The 20867-nt window shown below is 35.8% G+C and overlaps 1 protein-coding gene across 1 annotated transcript in view; it reads right to left on the bottom strand.

The window, feature by feature from the left end:
• Positions 1 to 20867, bottom strand: part of HELZ (helicase with zinc finger) — an 85152-nt gene that overhangs the window by 33777 nt on the left and 30508 nt on the right. The window contains exons 9-15 of the mRNA XM_084298263.1: positions 20636 to 20743; positions 20029 to 20326; positions 17964 to 18231; positions 13849 to 14182; positions 9095 to 9225; positions 6476 to 6655; positions 5846 to 5947 (exon numbers count right to left, since the gene is read on the bottom strand). Coding sequence (XP_084154389.1) covers positions 5846 to 5947; positions 6476 to 6655; positions 9095 to 9225; positions 13849 to 14182; positions 17964 to 18231; positions 20029 to 20326; positions 20636 to 20743 — 1421 coding nt within the window. The remainder of the gene's footprint in view (positions 1 to 5845; positions 5948 to 6475; positions 6656 to 9094; positions 9226 to 13848; positions 14183 to 17963; positions 18232 to 20028; positions 20327 to 20635; positions 20744 to 20867) is intronic.

The following is a 20867-nucleotide window of genomic DNA, read 5'->3' on the forward strand; positions in this document are numbered from 1 at the left end:
AAACAGTTTAAAATAATTTAAGTTCTGAATATGATATTCATTGCTGTTTACCTATTCATTATTCATTTCCTTCCGATTAGATTTCTCCTGCACCCATATTACAAATCCCAAATCATTGCAAAGTATTGGGAAAAGTTAAATTATGCACCTAAGTGCAAAACATGATTGCAATGGCTGGACTTTGGATACCATACATCTACTCACATTTGAAAACTACAGCTCAGTTCCATGTAACACAAGTGAAACAATTATTAGCGTTAGAATGAATTTGTTTTGTGAAAATACAGGTAACTGTCCGTTTTGGACAATACGCACAAAATGAAATGTAAAGAGGTGCAAATGCACTGCAGTAATCTGAATGGCAACACAACCAACCAAAACTGACACTTGGTGATCAAATGGCATCAGTTAAGCCTGGGTTCAGTGCAGGAGCAATTGATGCACTCCTGAGTCATTCCAGGACCGAGAATCTTCTAATGGGATCAGCTTATTTATTTCTTATCAGCCAGACTGATAAGCTTTACTTGATAAACTGTTATTCCATCAATGTAAAAACATATGGTCAGAGCCTAATTGCTAGAACAAGGTAGGTAGCAGGAGCAAAATAACCCTGTTCTATTTATCCCAGCCATACAGTCAGCTTTTATATGATTCACTTTCTCAATCTTAACTGAGAATTATACTTACCTACCATCTCACAGGAGTACTGTGAGGATTAATGAGTTTATTGTGAGTTTATGTTTGTAAAGCACTTTGAGATTCTTGGATGAAAGGTGCTATTGAAATGCAAAATATTATGGTTATTAGACATTATTATACCATGCACTGTCTTTCATTACACAAATTCAACTATGTGTGACTCACAGATTGGGTGACAGCATTTCAAACTGCATTGTTGCTTACCCATTAATTTATTTTATTTTGATGTGAGATCAAAAAGGTATCCCAGAGCTATTATGCACCACTGGCATAAAAGCACCTGACAGATGTGACTACTGGAAGAATGTCGTGATATAAGTAAGCCACGCTGAACATGGGACTTCTCAGGTGCACTTTGTGCTAATAACACCTACTGTAATTTCATGATTAGTTTTTTTCTTATAACAAGAGAAACCCACTACATTTTGTTTTTAAACCAGTTCAACACAATGCGAAAGATTTCACCCTGCAACATACGCTTACTTTTTAATCAAGCAAGTGTCCAACTTTCTAATTTTTTAAGACTTGTAAAAGCAAAGTGCCTGAATGCCAGCAGAGTCATGCAGGTACTAATCAAACTATCCCTGGAGCACCTGCAACACATCTATTAGCATGCAGCTATAGGTACAACAACTACAGCTACAAAAACAAAGCCAAGCCATAACTCACACGTGACTGTATTTTCTCACATCTTGTGCCTCACCTCAAGATTTTAATTGTGGAGAAATAAAAACCCTGAAGGCTAGGTTTATCCAAGCCACAGGCAGTGAAATCACTGGCAAATACATAGAGAACCACATTGAAAGAGAAAAGTTGTAAGATCAGGGACTTAATCTCCTGCAAACAAAAGCGCTGAATATATCCGCTGTACTTACTAATGCTGGATTAACATGCTCAGAATCTGCATTTCTTCTGGAAATTCATACCCCCTTTATTTCTAAATATTTCTGGACCTTTACAACAAAAATTTTCAATTTCTAGCCAATGATCAAAAATAAATATACAAAAAAAAAGATCAAATATGTGTCTCCACCAACTCTTCATCAATTATGCCAAAACAGAAGTTGGCCCCAACTATTTTTATTAAATGTTAGCCAACCTAAGTTTTTCCCACTCTTCCACATTTTGCTTCTACTAATAAATTTCCATCAAAAAAACTATTTGTATGACAGACTATTTGCAAAAGCAGCAAATTTGTATCAGCAATTAAGACTCAATAATTTCCCTGTTCGCGTTTCAGGCGGACTGCTCCTGAATCCCTTGAAATATACTTCTAAAAGTTAAGAAAAGGGAGTCTAGAGTCAGAACCTCAGATGGAGTTGGAACAGAGTCTCATCTGCACTACTGTCCTACAGAAGTGACTCCTACTTCTCTCCTTGGAGAAGAGGGTGAATGGGGACTACATTTATGTTCTCCAAAACTTCTTTTTTCCTGTTCTGAACTGGAAAATACAATCTCTTCCTAGTTCTTGATATAAAGACCAGGATTCTCCCTTCAGGCTGTGCTCTAAAGAACTCTTCTTGGACAAGCTCCAATCCCAGCTCCTCAGACTTTGTATGATTCTTTCTCACCTGAAAACCCTCAAGCAAAAGAAAAACAGAGGCTTAGAGGAAAGAGATCTAGCTGTCTCATTTCACACCTCTATTGCTCTATTGAAAGTTAAGAACAAAAAAATCAAGTAGTCCCAAGAACCCTCAAGAAAATTTAAAAGCATCTGATTTCCTCTTTCATTTCTTTTGATTCCCCTCCATAGAGAGGCTCATTGTGATGTACAAGTACATTCCTTGGGGTGCAGAACACAAGTAAAGAACCTGTCTTACAACCTGAAAAAATACTTTTTTTTTTTAATTATTATTATTAATTTAAAACAAACAAAAAAAAAAATCAATCCTCTTTTGAGGATAGGATAAAATCTAGAGTTTCAAGAAAAAAAGTAATTGCTTAAAGAGGCATTTATTTTACAAATACAGCATTTGATAAAATAAATTAATTCTATTTTCAGTATTAAACTTTACTATGGACAATTTGTGGAAAAGGCGGTGATCCCTTAACATCTTCTGAAACTAGCTGCCACATACTAAAGCTTCTTGGTTCCATGCTACATGCAATACTGACACAAGTACATTATGACCAAGTTATTTAAAAAAAACCTGCTATTGAACTGGAGAGGTTTCAGTAAAGCTATCTTAAATAGAACTGACTTCTCTTCTGATATCGCCAAACTGATCATCAGCAATAATATCTTCAAGAACAGAGACATTAAAAATAGATAAAAGCACTATCAACTTCCTTCCTTTTAACAGTATATGGTATACAACTAAGTTTGAAATATATAAGTAAAATAATAGTAATAAACAGTTACAGTTTATATAATAAATAGAAGTAAACAGTAGATACCTCATTCACTGTGTGCCCAGAACCACACAGAGAAACTGCTGCTCTCTGCTTCCTAGATCTTCACTGGAGTTTTTAGGAGTAATGAGAAGTATCTAACTACGGTGCCTACCTTAGGAGCATACCTCCTGAAGACTAACAGTTGATGGAGAGAGACAAGCACATCCACAGAGTAAAAGGGTGTACAAATTAGAAGCCAATTACTACCTCTGCCGCTCTGACTCACCCTCTAAGGTGCCTGCTTCAGCACACTTAAAATCAAGAGTCGTAGCACCGAACAGAAGCACTTAATTGCAGGCTCTTTCCTCCTAACTGTAGGTTAGTGCTTTTTTTTTTCCCCCCTTTCCCTGAAACACTTCTGCGTTAATCTACGTAAGTATAAAAAAATGTTTCAATGTCAAGTGTCTAAAGTAAAAGACAGGTTTTGGAGAGTGTCCCTTAAACAGCTGCATTATCTAATCATAGCCAGTGTTATTTTTTTTTTCCCAAGGTACAAATTTGTTTATGGGTATTAGGACTAAAGAATTTGGTCTCCAAGCTTCATTGGCACTTTATTTGGTTGTAGAGCCTACACTCAACATAAATTCTCACTATTCATTTGCCTTTATGTTTTCTGAACGGCAGATATAATTATTTTGTTAGGAAAAGAAAGTACAAATTTACAACATGATATTTAAACAAACCCCCCAAACTCCAAGCTTCTAATGTTTATGTCACATCGTTGACAGGGTGATTATTTAGCGTGCATCTGACCCACAGAAATTTACTGAAATATTTACGTAGTTCTCAGCACCCAGTCAATATTACATATTTAAGCTTTTCCTTCTTTAAAAACAACGTAAATATGGCGCTCCCCACTAACCTGTGGCAACATTTTTAGCAAAGATACTATTTAGCCAGCTCATCCCTTGTGGAGTAAATAAAAAACCTAAAGGAAACTGTTCAGCCCTTTGGAAACACAAACACTGCAAGTAGCACATCCTGCTTTGATACTTCACTTCTCCTGCTCCACTTTATGTTTCCCTTATAAAACAGCACAAGGCTTAGGGCACCCTGTTTAAACTAACAGTAATGATTTTAATTCGAAAATATATCTTGACAACAGTCAATAGGAAAGGTAACAGATCCACAAGTGATTTTCTGCAAGGAAAGTAACATAATTCTAGCTTTCAATTCAAACAGACTGACCCTGATCCTGCCAGATCAGGTTGACACGCAATCAGCTTTCAAACAACATATGCTTCCCAAGTATCCATAATATTTTAAAAATAATTTACAAACATACACCCCAGTGGATATATAAATATATATACAGCTCCAGAGATACCCCCATTTACAAAAACTAGAACTTCCCATAAAGGTATCATGACTACGTCAACAATGTCACACAATCTACCGCAGCTCTTTCAGAAGGATTCATAACAAACGCTATGACAGCTATATTTAAAACTTACAGTGGCGTTTGCATTATGCACTGAAATACTATTGGCAAATGTGTGCGTATATGTATATATTTAACCTTATTGGGAAAAAAATTGCTTTTCTTCTCCATGTTTTTCATAAGCACATCTGAGACCAGACTATATAGTTGAATATAGCACATGAAAGGTGGTACCAAAAGCTTGGCAACCACAATAAAACTGTATTTAACTTTAACATCTTGTTCTGTTAAATCACAGTTCAATATTCCTGAAAGTGTAAATTACGCACATTTTTTCCCACTACAAAATTAAGACACCAAAATGCTTTTCATCACAAAGTGCTTTACAAAGCGCCTTAAGACAATTTGGGTTAAAACACACCAAATTAAAGGCAACTTTTCAGAAGTTAGCTGCCTTCTTTTTGGCCAGATCCTCAGCGTCTGTCACATGGCGACTAAAGCCAGAAAACCTAAGAGAATTTACACCTGTCATAAATCTAGCCCTTTCACATAACTTCAGTGGCTTTACTGACATTATAGAAAATTTAAGTCCAGAATGGCTTTTAGTTGCTAGCAAGCAAACAGAGTCATTTTCTTAGTAAAATAATAGTCATGCACTGACATTGAGAAAATGATGCTCATAATTTTAAAAAATATATACCAAGTTAGCAGTCTTATATACTGTGATATCTGTGCAAATATTCCCAAGAGTGGGTTTCTGCCCATAAATAAATACTCCCTAAATATTTCTATGCATGTTTTACCCTTTCTGTACTTTAAGTTTCCAACCTTTCTTCATTTCCTTTCTTAACTAAGCCCCCAAAAAATAACCATGGCAAATACATTTAATCATACAAACAATTACTTCAAACTCACTGATCAGAAGAGGCCAAACTACTTTCACATGATTCTCTAAACACGTAGCTCCTACGTCAACAGATTTTTTTCTTCAAAAAGCCAGGTGGGGAGCCCAAGCTTCCAAATAGTAAGCATGAGTAAAAGTCTTCTAGAATTTAAAATACATTTAAACTTCCTTTTATTTTTATCATAATAGCTTTTAGAGGAGCATATCAAAAGTTTGCTCGTTAGGAAAGACACATTTATCAATAGAATAATAAAAGCTTAAAAAAGGATGTCTTTATTTATATTTAACAAATGGCCCAAAATGATGTTGATAATGTTTCACATTCCTTTTAGTCTATGTTTTCAAAAGCACTGCTGGTAATGCCAATATGCTTTTATGTTTTAGAAGTTCTTTAACCTTTTTTTTTTATAGACACCTTTTCTTAAGAATAGTATTTTATAGATACATAATAAGCCTTAAAAAAATACCTGAGAGGTCTTGCCTGGGGATTGCCTGCTTCTACATATGGATGTAAATAATCCTTTATGTAGAGATCAGCAGCACTATTAGAATGGGTGCAAATGAGAATCCTGCTGGAATAAATGGTGCAAATAAAAAAGCAATGAAGAAACAGAAAACAATTCAAAGCAGTAGAATACAAAAAAAAGGAAACTGGCCATCTTCCTGCATATTTCTCTTAATGAAACTAGTCACTGACCTACTCTAGTTTGCATGATTCAGCCCTTTAGCTCAAATCCTTTAGTTAGGAAAAGATTTAAAGTTCAAACAGTTTTTCAATAATTATTTCACAATTATTAATCTAGACTTGATTTAAAATAAGAAACAGCTTTTATTGTCTAGCATACTGTACAACTTTCCATGTCAAGCGAATCACAGTCATTCTAGATATCATCACTTTTAAATAGTTTTGTTCTGAATGGAAAATACAGGCTAAGACTACAAAGTTACATTATCATTCAAAACAATGACGGATGGCTAGGGTTTTGTTTTTAAGCTGGGTGGAAATTCTATACTTCTACCTTTCACTTGAATTTAAGTAAAAAATGGCATTTTCTTTGCTAATCAAGATTTGCTCTATGTTTAGTGCCCCATCTCACCTAGTATCCTGTTGCTGGAGTATGTGCTTGACTGCCTGAGCCAGAGTGAACGTTTTTCCTGTCCCATAGGGACCAATGATAAGAACAGGAGGCAGTTGTATTGAAAGTGGAGTAGTGATAGCCAGAACAGCCTCTTTCTGCTTAGCATTTAGTCGAGGGTCCAACTGCTCATCCCATTGTCTGTTCAAAAAGGAGACAAGAGCTTAAAATCAGAAGCTATGAATACAGTCAATGAGAAATGAAATGAGTTAAGATCTCAAGGGCTTTCAAGGAAGAGTCTATATGCTAATGTATTGATTCTGTCATTCTGAGTCATATTAGAACAAATCTAGCAAAAAAATCAAATGCTTGTATCACAAAACCTTGATACTACTTGCAATAAATCATTTTTTTCAAAAGAAATCCAACTATGTCTCAATTTACACTATCTCACCTAACAATAATTACCCTGCATAGTGCACATTTTAGAAGAAAGTCCATGCTGCACAATCACCTGATAAGAAAGGCAAGTTTTTCCTACCATTACTACAGAAAATGTAACATTAGTTACATTTATTCGCATCAGTATTTACACAGTCAACTTTAAAAGTCAACATTTATACAACCTCAGAGCTTGGTAAATATGAGCTAGGATGGAATTCAAAAACAAACAAAAATAGTGGCCACCAATTTATTACAAACTTTTTTTTTAATCATTAAAACATACCTCTAATGGGACAGCAGTCTAAAAAAAAAAAAAAAAGGATTTTTGCTGCAACCAGCTAGTGATACCAGCATTAACAGAAGGATGATTTCAGAGAATTCCAATGAGTGTAAGAGGTTAAAGATTTGTAGACATAGTTTTTAATATTCCCAGTGACAGATTTAAAAGTAGACATGCATAGTAAAGAACACCTGTCACTGCTGCACATATGGCCATACTTCAGTAATGTGATCTGCTTTGGTACAAGCACTATGATTCTTGCAGATCAGGAAAGCTTCTATTACCAACAGGGAGTAAAATAAAGAGAAAACTTAGGACTTCAGTCAACTCTAAGACAGCTATGAACAACAAGCTTGCAGGACGACCTAAGAAAAACTGAAAAGTAATAGAGTTGTAAAACAAAAATGTAAGAAAAACACAGGGAAAGACAGTTCTGAGTCAGTCAGAACTACTGAATCCCAAGGTAGGGCAAACCAAGCCACCACATGGAGAAAAACAACATTCATTACACTGACTTAAACACAACTACAACTATTACATACATAATTTACGTATATAAAAATATAAACCCATTATACAAATAAATTATATCAATTACAACTACCATGGAAGTTTCTGTAAATACAAATTTCCTGGCATAAAACAGAAAAAGTTCTAGCTTACTTGACTTACCTCCTTTTTATTGAAATCACTGCTTACTTTCAGATTATTCCTAAATACTATTTCCCTGCAAGATTCACCCAAAACTTAATTAAGTCAGTGAACAGATTGTCATTGTCCTCCATTAGCTCTGTAGTATAGCTCCGTGCAAAACCCTTCGTTCTGCCTTTACTGTCAAAGCTTTGATACGTGCAGCAATCATCCTCACCCAGAACACTGCACCCACCCTTTCATCATCTCTCTTCCTCCTACACTTCCAAAGAGGAACTGAACTTTTTTCAGTAATTTTTGTCTTACGTTATCTAGCTGTCTGAGGTTTCTGGCCAGATCACCTTCCTTTTCATTCTTGAGCTATCTTCCATTTTGCACTGCGCTGCAATCACACAGTTTAATTCTCACCTTCAAGACACAACACAACTACCCGCATGCTGTACAGCCTATCAATTCCACATACCTCTCGTTTCCCTGGTGTCCATCTAAGTACAGAAACTCCATGCCTTTTTTATCCTTCCCCATGCACCAGGAATATTGACCGTACTCCCTGAGCCACGAAGCCTCACGTTTCTCTTCTCTACATTTCCTCTTTGAGACAAACTATTTTCACTGCATTACTGCATCCTTTTAAGTTTTCTCAAAAGTATTTATATAACGTGCGTGTTTATATTTCATAAAGGAAACTATAAAACATGTGTACAAAGAATCTCAGGACTGCTTACAAGTGCAGTGTTAGTTCTTCTAAACCTTATTCCCATACCCTTCCCCCCACCCTTTTTTCTTTCTTTTTTTTTTTCCCCCCATCCCCTTCAGTGATATGTACAAATGTGGGTCATTGCATCAAACTCAAAGAGTATTAATGGTTGCTCATGCAAATGAAAATCTGCATGCTTAAGATCCTGCACAGCACAGTCCTTGTAACCAGTATTTACATTTCTATAAAGTGCATATTTTCAATGAAGAACAGAACAGTAAATAATCATAGGAGTTTTGTTTTCTACAGCTACAATGCAACTGCAATGCCTATTAAAAATCACATTTCAACCTCCGGGAAAAAAACAATCAACAGATTCTAGTCCTCAGAGGATCAGTTTTCTTGTTTTATTTAGAACACTTTCACTCCCTTCTCTGAACCATCCTCACCATTAATGAAGAGAAAGACATATTTCCTGTTCTAGGGCAGATTTCAGCCATCTGTTATGAGAAATTCAATACTGCATTACCATACGATCTTTGATATTAAAGTGTTTGTATTCTTGTACCTGTTGGGACTCCAGGGTATGGTGGGAGTCATGCTGACATCTGGAAACAAAATACTGTTGTCCTTAATCCTGTCCAAGGCATAATGCATTTCACAGAGGGGTAAGCGATTTAACTGAAACTGAAGTTCAACCTACAGTACAAAATGAATGAATTAATAGATGAACAAGAATGATTTATTTAGATAACACTCTTTAGACTGGGCTGCATATCATAAATTTTTATCTTCCTGCGACTTACTGATTCTCAGAAGAAAACAACAAATATCAATCAAAAGATTTCCAATAAAATTAACTTGCCCTGTTTTGCTTTGAAACAAAGAAAAATACAGCATCTTCTGTAACATCATTTTATTGTTTGATTTTAAGATTAGATTCCACTGCAGTTTCTGAGAGGGGAAAAAAAAGGGAAAGTGTCCTTGGAATTATTTTTGGAATATAAAAAATATTCCTTGAAAATATTATTTTCCTAAAACACCGTTTTTAAATATGTAAGCTTCCATTCCTTATTGTAAGAACAACCTGAAAAGAACAATGGACCGGAAACTTTTACAGATGAACAGATGATATCAATCAGATCTGTGAGCAGCAGAGATAAAATCCAAACATCATTTAATTGCAGTCAAATGTTCTGGTATAATACAATTTGTCACTTGTGTTGAGTTGTTAGAACTCTCCAAAAGGTAATTTCTAAAATATAATTGTTTATCAATACATACTTTTGTGTGTCCCCTAAATTATTTGTGTTTTAAGGCCAGTAAGTAAAAGAAAATGCCAATAAAATTTGGGTACAAAGGTAGACTCAAAATGCAGAGCATGCTAACATCCTTGGTTAAATTTAGAACTGAACAATGGACAGTGAATTTAGTTTATGTACGCTAAATTTATTTAATTTAGTGTATATACACTAAAACAGTAAAGAAAGTTTCTATATCTTATGACTGGATAAAAGTAGTTTCTGTGGGAAAGAATTCATAAAAACAATCCATACAGTTTGTAACTTACAAACATTTAAATTTGCAATTGTGAATCTCTCCAAAACCAAGTGATCTGATCAGAGCATTGAGCCAAAGACCCAATGTTAACTACCAGAGAAGCCTATATCAATAATTTGACAAAAAATTGCACTAAAACAAATCGCAGAAAAGCATCTAAGGCTGCTGAGGAACTTCATGTAACTGACAAAAATTTTTAGAGTTTTTTGAAAGCATTGTTATTGATCACTAGATCCTTATGTAATTACCATGCTACAACTCTAACGAGCATTTTGTAATTAAGTAATAGCAAGTAAGCACTTTTCTGAGATCTACATTGCTGTGACCAGGCTGACAAACAGCCAGGCAAATTCTTTCAACCTGCCTGGGAAAAGCACCCCTTGGTGACCTAGAAAACACACTGGCAATATCCGAAACATCCCATGGCACCTTTCTGACACTTTCAGGGCCACCGGGCAGCAGATGCTCACACAGCAGCGGCCCAGCGGGCCAGGAAGCTGAGGCGCAACCAGAGGCCCGGGGTGTGAGGGGCCCAGCCGCAGCCCCCCGGGACCCCCAGTCACACAAACTCATGCCAGGTGACCAAGGCAAAGACCTGCTCTCAGACCTGTTTTCTCCTCTATTAGAGGCCGTTATTTCTTAATCACACTTGACTCTCGTGATAATTATTGCCACCAGTCAGAAAGCTCAACAAACACAGAATATATTTGTAAACGGTCTTTTCTAACAGCTTCTGTGAAGGCTTTAATTCAAAGTCCCAGCCAACTGAAATAAGTTTTCTTCATGTACGGACAAGAACGTCTCTGCACTACCACAACATGCCTCATTCCAAGCCACGTTACCTTCTCTCACAAGCTCCTCCCCTGGCGGAGCCATTTAGCCTTCCAGTACTTTCCACACTCCATGGATGTACTGCCTGGACCCAATGCCCCATTACCTGCCCAAAATGTCACTTCCAGCCACAGGAATCAGACCTGTAAAAGCCTTCTTGTGCACATGTAATCTTCATTACTCTAAGATCATCTCTTTCAATAGTATTTGCAAAACACAGCTCTTAGCATTCCCTTTTTCTAGTATATTTAACCACACTGTTCACACCATTATGCAGCACGTAAAATCAATGCTAGCTTTGCTGTAAATAAACATCTGCTTGCATCAGTACAGATTGTAGCCGTTAACTTCCCATCTCTCACAGGTATAAAGACATTAAATATTCATCTTCACTATCACATTTTACAGCAACATGTATAACTGTAACTAAAGAAAAGGGCAGCACTGGATCCGTACAACAACCTGGAGCTCACTCTAACTACTGGAACTGCAAGGAAAACTTTTTCTTTAAATAGCATACATGAATGCTCAGGAAGTTTTTCCCTCTCTGCTCCAGCCTATGCCTACCAGTGCCTCAGGAAAGACCCAGGCCTTTAAAAGCAGTGCAGTTTAGCACCTGCCAAGAACAACAGCGACAGCTTGTGCCTGAGGGTGACCCCGAGCTTCCTTCCATGCTGTGTCCTGTCCATGCCTACCCAGGGCCGATCCGTCTGCCTGACAGCATCCTGCAGATGTTAGGAAAAGCTTCCAAGCAAGAGGAAAAACGTTTGTGCTCAGACAGACCCAAGGCTGACAAGAGACCACCCTGTATTAGAGCAATAATTTAAATGCAGACAAACTAGAATGCTCTTCTGAGTAACATTTTAATGGCCTTTTCTTTGAGTCCAAGTAAGGTGGTTGGCATTAAATGCCTCATATTATCTACCAGCATTCTCCACTTTCTTTAACAGCTTGTGATTTGTTTTGTTTTTAATGCAGTTTGGATTGAATCACATAGTTATATTTGCTGTTGCACAGTACTGAATGAGGCCATCTGTGTAGGAGAGGCATGTAACCTGCTTTAATAAACATTCCAGAATAAGAAAACAGTGGGAAAGGAAGTTAATCCATTGCCAGTTTCACAGAAGACGACACAGAACAGAGTATCCACTCCAAAAATAAAACAGTCTCATGTTAGTTTGGTCACCAAAAAGAGCAGCAGCCAAGGGGCTTTAAAGCACCAGTTTATTCCATCCCACCTTTAGGAGCAGTGCACTTGATCAGAGCCAGAATTGTGTGTTTATTACAGGTAAGACAGGACAACAGCCAAGCCAATTAGGAGGAAGTTTCAAGGATGAATTGTTAGAAGAAGAAAGGAAAATAAGACCATTAGTTTACCCAAAACATACAAAAATAAACGTTGACCAAATTGCTCTTAAGAATCTCATAGGGATTACTAAAAGCACTGGAGACAATGGCAAGATTTCCATCCTCAACACAAACCCTACACATCTGAATTGTAATACACTCTGTTCTAACCTGAAGGATCCCTTTCCACATCTTTAGGCAGTAATTTATCAGAAAAACTTCCTTTACAATTGTGATTCATTAAAATATAGGTAACTGCTTATGGATTTGACCACCAGTTCACTGATGTATGTATGAAGTACTGCATGATTTCACAAACAAACTTAGGACCCAAATTTTAATGGAGAATAGATTTGCCGCCTCAGGCTAAGTTTTACAAGGAAAACAAGCCAGTTACTGAAGCCCCAGCTCATTTTGCATTCCAGTGGAGTTTTTGATAGAATCAATTAGTAGGTTTAATTATTGTTTTAAGAAAACAAACACAAAACCAAGAGCCCAGAAGAACATAAGTCTTCCCAGGCCAATTAGCCACATTAAATTAAGACATTATTATTCTTGCATGTTTCTCCAAAACAAAATGAATGGGAGGAGAGAATTATTTGGTGAAAATACATTCAATTCTAGCAATTCCAGTGACCTTAATTTGAGGTCATTACAATTTAGTAACAAAGCTGATCACAAGTTCTATAGCAGACAAGCAGGGAATGGGTGGGAAGACAGCAAGTATTTAACTTAACTAAAGCTTCGTCTTCCCTTACGTGTACTTCCACTTACGCCTCATGCACTAACTACACTATGTCATTTAAAAACAGATTTTATCCCCACCCATTTCATGTCAACTGTAAAGTACACAAAATCTTCATCTTACTGCCAACACAATTTTCTCCAGCAAAAGTGTTAGAACTCTTCATTTTGTGACCAAATGCCTCCAAGACAGATATTTAAGTGTCAAGGGAGAGACAGCCTTGGAGGCAAGTATCACCACTGTGAAACAAAGAATATGCATCATTAAAATATTTGTTCATATTCCTCATGCCTCCATTTATACAACCTTCATCATCTTCATCAAAGAAATACTGTAAATTCAGAAATTTTCCACTGAAGGACAATATTCCTTTTGTTTTGATATGGTCTCAGAAGGCAGCACAAGGCCCATTCATAGCCTCAACAGATCTTACTAAAAATTAATCTCACCTCAGGTCTAGGAACAGGTGTAGTGGAAATCACAGTAACACAAGAATGAGAAGATACAAAATCAAGAGCCCAAGATACAAATTACCACAGGGAGAGTTCTATAGTTGACTACATCAAGAGGAGCAGAGATTTTTATTGGAGAAAAAAAGTCATAGCAATAGAAAACTTCCTCCTTTGACTTCATTAAGGAAAGGTTCCTGAGGACTCTGGTGATGTATATGCACATATTTATAAATAAAATTCACCCATCTGAAATTTTCATCTGTGCTCTACTTTCTTTGTATGATGAGGCATAGAAAAATTCCTTTCCATATCTTCTAGGAATTACTTTGGGTGGAGCTGAAAAAGACACAACTCAAACATGCCAAAACAGCTTCCACTCAGCCTTACCTGCATTTCACAATCTGCCCGAAGATTAAGTTCTTCACAGCATTCCCTGGATACCCTCAAGAAGATATAATCTTTTGTTTTCTCTTCAATAGCTGCTTCATAAACCTTCTCTTTGGTTCCTTGGGTCTGTGCTGATTTCTCTTTAGTGACAGGCAATAAATAAACAGCATTGACTTTGGTCATCACCAGCCGTCCAGCCAAAGTGTCTTCTGAAAGCGTTTCAGTGAGCTTAAAGCGTCCAAAAAGTTGTCCATTTTGGGCATATTTTGCACCTCCAGAAACCCCAGTGAGCATGAAGCTTGCTACAATCTGCAATTGCACTTTTATGTTGAACCTAAGTAAGAAAACATCTAGTCAGTGCAGAAAAAATGCTCTCAGATTTGGAGATTTCATGCAATCAGAAAAGATTCACTGCCTTAGATTCTGAGCATATAACTGGTAAACAAACAAGTACAGCCAAAGGTAAAACAATCAACTTCAACAAAGTTTTTTAAAAAAAAAAAAAAAAAAGCTATGCATGTTCCAAAGCAGCAAAACTTTGTATTTAAATAGTTTATAAGATTATGTTATTTTCCCTGATATATTAGGTATTCAGGGAGAGACAGCAGAATAAAATTCCTGTTTATTCCATGCATCTTTTCCAGGTTACACACCAAAAAAGGTTATCTACATCTTGACAAAGGGAAATGGTATTATTTCTACAATTGAGATTGATTGATTAAAATGCTTCCTTAAAATCACAATGTGGGCGTAAAAATGAGACATTTTTATCTAAAATGAAGGAATGGCATTGCAGGCTCTGCCACATAAGCCATCTATCGAAAGAATTCCTCTTAATAGCAAATTCATCCTATAACCAGAGATTTAAAAAAAAATCATTCCTAGTAGTTCCTACTTTCAAAAAGTCACATACATAACACATGATTTTTATCGACCTCTCACCAATACACAGTAATCTCCTCCTAGAGCATCTGGCTTGTTTTTAAAAACATTTTTTCAACCTAATTTTAGAAATAACAACAAAAATCTGTCACTCCTGTTAACGTTCGATCATCAGCAACTTTTTCCTGACAAATTACAGAAAGAAGTAAAAAACAAAGGTTTTCACAAACAAACTTTCTTGGAAAAAAATATTTTTCTTATGATACTCACCCTGTTTTATTTGATTTGCTCATCTTCTTAAAATTCATATTTTAAACTAATGAACTCGTGGTTATAGTTTAAGACCTGTACTATCAGGGACCATAAGCCCGTAACAATGAAATCCAACATTTCATCTCTTTTGGAATTTAAACATTGAATATATTTTGCCATATTTACCAAATCATAAAAGTCTTCCAGAAAAAAAAAAAACAACTGCAAGTTTGCCCCCTTGTGGAAATAGTTGCTTCTTTACATAATACGGGCAATTAAGTCAGATGCACATTTCACATTCCTCCACCCCGAAAAAGCAACAGATATCATCCTACTGAACATGAATTCCTTCTGTTCATCACTAACTGCAAAGGTTGCTTTAACTGTAGCTCATGGAGCAAAAAGAATGCAGTTATAGAAAATGTAAGATTTAAGCGTAATCCTTCCAATTTCTACATGTGCTAAGAACAAAACAAAAAAAAAAACTTTGTGTATTAATGTGCTAGAATATTCTGAAGCGCCCATCAGTGAATCAGCAACACCTAAAACAGCTCAAACCACAGTCAGATAACTGTTACCACATTGCATAGATTAGATTTCACAGAATAAACAAGAGCTCTGCATTGTTACTAAGATACAATCATGTGCCATTGTGAATTTATTTTATAAATACTCATAAAAACTTCCTAAAACCGAATCCCCAGGCTGCTAAAAATGTACTATCCCAAATTCTGATTTGTGGAAGCCTGCTGGAGAACAGTAGTACTGCCATGCTGAGACAAATTATTGTCTTTATAAATGACTAAACTGATTCTATTGTGCTAAAGGAGATAAGAAGTTTACAGGTTATCAAACAATTTCCAGTGAGTAAGCTGACACCTTCTGGCAAGCTGTTAAACTACAAAATCATCTAAGGATTTTATTTTAAAGTCAAAAGTTGCTTCTTCCATCTATTCCTCACCTTTGCTTTGAAGGTTTATTAAAATAAAAAAGATTTCAGTGAGGTTTATACAAAACCAACAGTCTTTATACTGAGATTTTATTTTTATTGGGAGGAATTTATGTTCCTCCAAGCACTGCAAAATTAAATCAAAGAAATATTTGATATATCATAAATCCATCCAGTGGCAATGCAGACTATAAATTCCTAAATGGCAAGTAAAGCCATTCTGAACAAAGCCACATATAACATTTTCTTAACAGCAAATTCAACATATTTCATTTTATATTTATATCTGCAGTTCAGACAAGGTGTGCAGTATGACATTTACCTATGCATTGATAAACTGTAATACATAGTAATGATAAAAACAAATTTATTTTCCATTAAAGCCAGTATTATAAGACTGCACAGCCTTTAAGATAAATCTGTTCTGCAAGTCTGGTAGCAGAAAGCGTGGAAGGAGCTCTACATTGCTACGTATTATCACAGACTCACTAATGTTCATACAGGTGATGACCCAAAGTCTGAATCAATGTTATCCCAGGAACCAAGAAGTCATCAGCAGCATTGTTAAAACACAACAATCCACTTCAATGTGAACTGCAGACACTCATGTTATTCCAGTCCTGCCAGAAGAGACCGTGTTGACAACTCCACTGCTTTTATGAGATGCATACACAAACCCATTAGAGAGTAGCAGCTCATCAACATTTTGACTCATGACACCACTTCAGAGGTATTACAACCCACTTGCATTTGTATTTCTGGGCCCTCTTCTAGGCTTGTAACCCTGGCACCTCACTAGAGAATAGCATGTGTGTGATCTCAGCCACAGAGGATCAGGAAAGTGTGTTAGTTCGAGCCTTGCTGCAATAAAGTGGGTCAGCTACAAGATCAAAAGAATATTTCTGTCATCAGCAGTATCAAAACAGAAGATTTCAAGAACATTATTAAAACTTACTTTTACTAATCTACCAGATTGAAAAAGAGCAGCAAAAACTTATCAGTGAACCAAAAGGGAAGCATTACACAGAATGCACTCCTTATTCTTTCATTTCTATAGGCATGCTGCTGTGTGCTTTCCTATGAGGAACAGAAGCGTAATACTTAATGTGAAAATTCACTGTGTAAAAATACTGCCTACTTTTGGATCACATTTCATAATGTTTACTTTAAACCCACTTTTGTTTTAAAAAGCCTTAGAAAAGTGATTATAAATATGTATGATGGAGAACATTTCTGCATGCTGGGGAATCTTCAAGCATTATTCCTCTCTATGTTAGATTCCAGCTCAAAAGCAGAACACAGCAGAGATGAAAGATACAAAGCAGAGTTCAAATGTACTGCGCTTCATTTGAGATACAAAAAAGAAATGGTACCATTTTTCTGCCTTATGAACATTAGAAATACAACTGGTAATGGCTGTAATACATAAACAAGAAATGTCTACTATGCCTTTTACTAGGAACTTTTATTCAGAAGCTAGCTTTCAGCCTGTTTAGAGAATAAAATGTTAGCTGCCACCTCACCACAAGACCAGAGTTTGAGCCAAGTGCAATTCAACCTTTTTTCTAAAAAGAATTTTAAAAAGGAAAAAAGGAAGAAACCTCCCTGAATGACTTGTATACAAAGATTTTATATATTACTTTGCCATAAATGATTTTACCAAGGAATAAAAAAAAAAAAAAAATGATGCATTTCTTTTTCACAGAGAGCCAAAAAACCTACAAGCAAAAATTATTTTACAGGTACTAGCAAAACATTGTGCAACAGCTGTTCAGTGACTCCAACTGATATGTATAACTTGCTTTAAGTGAGCATCATTAAATTATATTCATTAACTACTAGTCTCTTTCATCTAAAGTTTCTATTTTTACACTCATATTCAGCTTTATCTCTAAGAAACAAGAAAACTTAATATTTTAACTTATCATGTAAGTTTAATTTAAAAAAAAAAAAAACAAAAAACATCATCATCATCATTTTAATAGGACAGTACCAAGTATGTAAGATATAATTTTATAAATGTATTACTTACTTGCTAACTTCCTTATACTGTGCTATTTCCTCAATATAAAGGAGGTCATGCAACCGTGACTGATAGTTGGTCTTGGTCAATGATTTGTCCAGGACAGATTGTGTAAATAGCTGGTCAGCAGAGAGAGGGATTTGGTATCTGGTAAGAAGGCTCTTCTCCAATTCAGTAGTTTCATTAGGCTCAAATTCTACAATAGTCTTAGAAGTAGAATCCCAACGCTTAGCTGTGGTTAGTAGCTGTTGCCGTGCATGCATCAAGTATTCAAGATCTGGATATGGAGACGTAACAGGGAAAGGAAGTCAGTTCAAGCTCTCTCTGTTTTCAAAACAAACACACACTACTAAAAACAATACCATTAGAGAGAATGAACCAAGTGTAAGTCTCTCTTTTGCCTACAACAGTTTTAGTAAATTCATTGCTAAACTTATCACCCCTACTTTTCAGGTGTACACAGAGAACAAGCAGGCTCTCAAATAAAATAGAGAAAATACATAACCAGAAAATAAAATATTCTATGGCTAGCAAATGGAAAGCATACAGATAAACAAGGAAAGCAATTTTAATAGAAAATTGCAAGTAACTTTGCAGGATTTGCCATCACAATGTGCTTCTAAAGCCTAACTGCATCATCTCTTTTTGAAAATATAACATAATGAAGAACTTTACAAAATGTAATATGAAATTAAGAAGGTAACAAAAACAAGTCAATGAAATAGGCAGCAAGAAGTCTTTGCGTTTGCAGCATTTTGAAAGCCTTTAAAAATAAAAAATCTGTAGCACCATATGTGCATTCTGCAGATATCTGTATTGTGTGTGTAAAATTAGTTTGCTAGGCACAACGTTGGAAATGTAACCTAACATGATATTAAGTTAGAAAATTAAAGTTAGGAAATTAATTTTTCAGTACACGCTCAATTCAGGTACCTTGTAGGTTAAACAAGCAGCAGAAGACCAAACATTGTCTACAGCCACCCAAAATATATCCACTAACACAACAAAAACACTGTGACACCAACGTTATACCATGTCATGTCAGTTCATGAGTTTGGCATTTGCTATTCAGTTTCTTTTAATTAATGTTGGAAACATTAACCTCTCATGTGTAAATAAATACCAGGAATAAAAATCTGTTGCTTTGTTTTATCTTTCTTTTTCCTTCAATTTTTTCCTTCTTCCTGCTTACACCCTAGTGCTAGAATTCTGTTCTTTTGGTGTTTTTCTTCCTGAAATCTTCATAGAAAATTACCATACTCTATCCCACTTTCTTGCCTGTTGCCAAGTGACACAGTGACTTATATTTAGCTCTCTTAATCTTTTGCCATAAGTCAAATTGCTTCCTTCTTTTCTGTACTTCTTCAACATCTTTCAATTCATTGACATCTTTCTGATAACAGTTATTACAGTAGTTGACAAAGAAGTTACTTTGTAAGTGAGAGGCACAGCTCAATTTCATAAACAATAGAATACTTACAAAGTAACCCAATAGAATACTTGCAAAGTAACATTTTTTTTTAACTTGAATACACACAAAGTTATATTTTCTTTGCATTTTCAAAATTGGTGTTACAGCAAGTTGATTTACAAGCCTAAACTTTGCCTCTTGCCTTTGACAATTCCAGTCAGACATTGCAAGAAAAAAAACGACACCTCTCAGATAGTCTTCCTTAATTAACAATGAATTGTCACAGAAATGCTTCATCTTTCTACTGACCTTCTACATGCTTAACATTTTCATCAATCCAAGAATGCATATAAAAACATAAACATACTTCAACTTCCTGTGCTGCCCTTCAGACACATACTGAACTAGAAATTCCTAGCATTTTGACAAGATTAATCCTGGTACATGGTGCAACAGTCATAAGGCAGCTAACTCCCCTGAGCCCAAGCCAATTTACACATTCTGAAGCTTCTGTCCACCGCTTAATATTCCTAACCATGAGAATGAACAAAGCATATAGTGATAGATGTTCAACAGCTGTTAATACAGATGCTGATCTGCCCAGAAACATGAAAAAAACATTAAAAGTTTCCATTATTCAAAATTTTTTTTTTCATACATTACCTTCAGTTGAAGCAGCATCAATCATTACTCGTTGCATGAGGACTGGTTCTAATCCAAAATCAAACACAACAGTTTGGCGAAAAGTTCCAAAGATTTCTGTGTTAAAGGCTATACTGACTTTGTATATATAATGATCTATTCCATTCTGGACCATCTTTCCTCCTATCCATTCCTGACAGTTTTCTGGAACTTCTTGTGATACCTGGGTAGTGCTGTCTCCAGCAGATATTGCAACGATACTGAAATGTGGACGATGGGCATCATAAAGCAATGCCACTCGATACAGCATTCTTGCAGGCTATAAAGAAAATGCAAGGGTTGAAGTAAAGTGTGCTGAAAAACCAAGATTATTTCAGGAATATGTTCATTCGCAATCAGACAATAAGAGCTTATAAGAATTCTCAACTTGATAAAGCAGGTACAAGAACTGCCTGCTTCCCAGAAATCAGGGCACTCGATACATAATCGCCAGGGCTGTTGGAGAAGGAATGGTGCTAGGGAATTGTTTTATTTTAAAAAGAAGTATTATGCAATCTAATCACAAAAGCCTATGGACCACATTCTAACTTTTATTATCGACTCAATGTCAAAAGATAAGTTATCCTACCTTACAAGTGAGAGCAAATGTCCACATCTGATGAGACTTTTTGGTGGTAACAGTTACTGATAGCTCAGGATTATGTTCTACTCTCACTCCTTCTATACTTTCACTAAGCTAGATTAAAAGAAAAAGAAGATAATATTAAACTTCTACAGACAATACCAGAGTAAAAGCATTTAGGAAAAGGTATTTTTGAACAACGTAAAAAGAATGGCCTCCCAGATTGTGCAGGATTGAT

The sequence above is a fragment of the Netta rufina genome (assembly GCF_964035555.1).
Source record: "Netta rufina genome assembly, chromosome: 19".
Taxonomy (NCBI): Eukaryota; Metazoa; Chordata; class Aves; order Anseriformes; family Anatidae; genus Netta; species Netta rufina.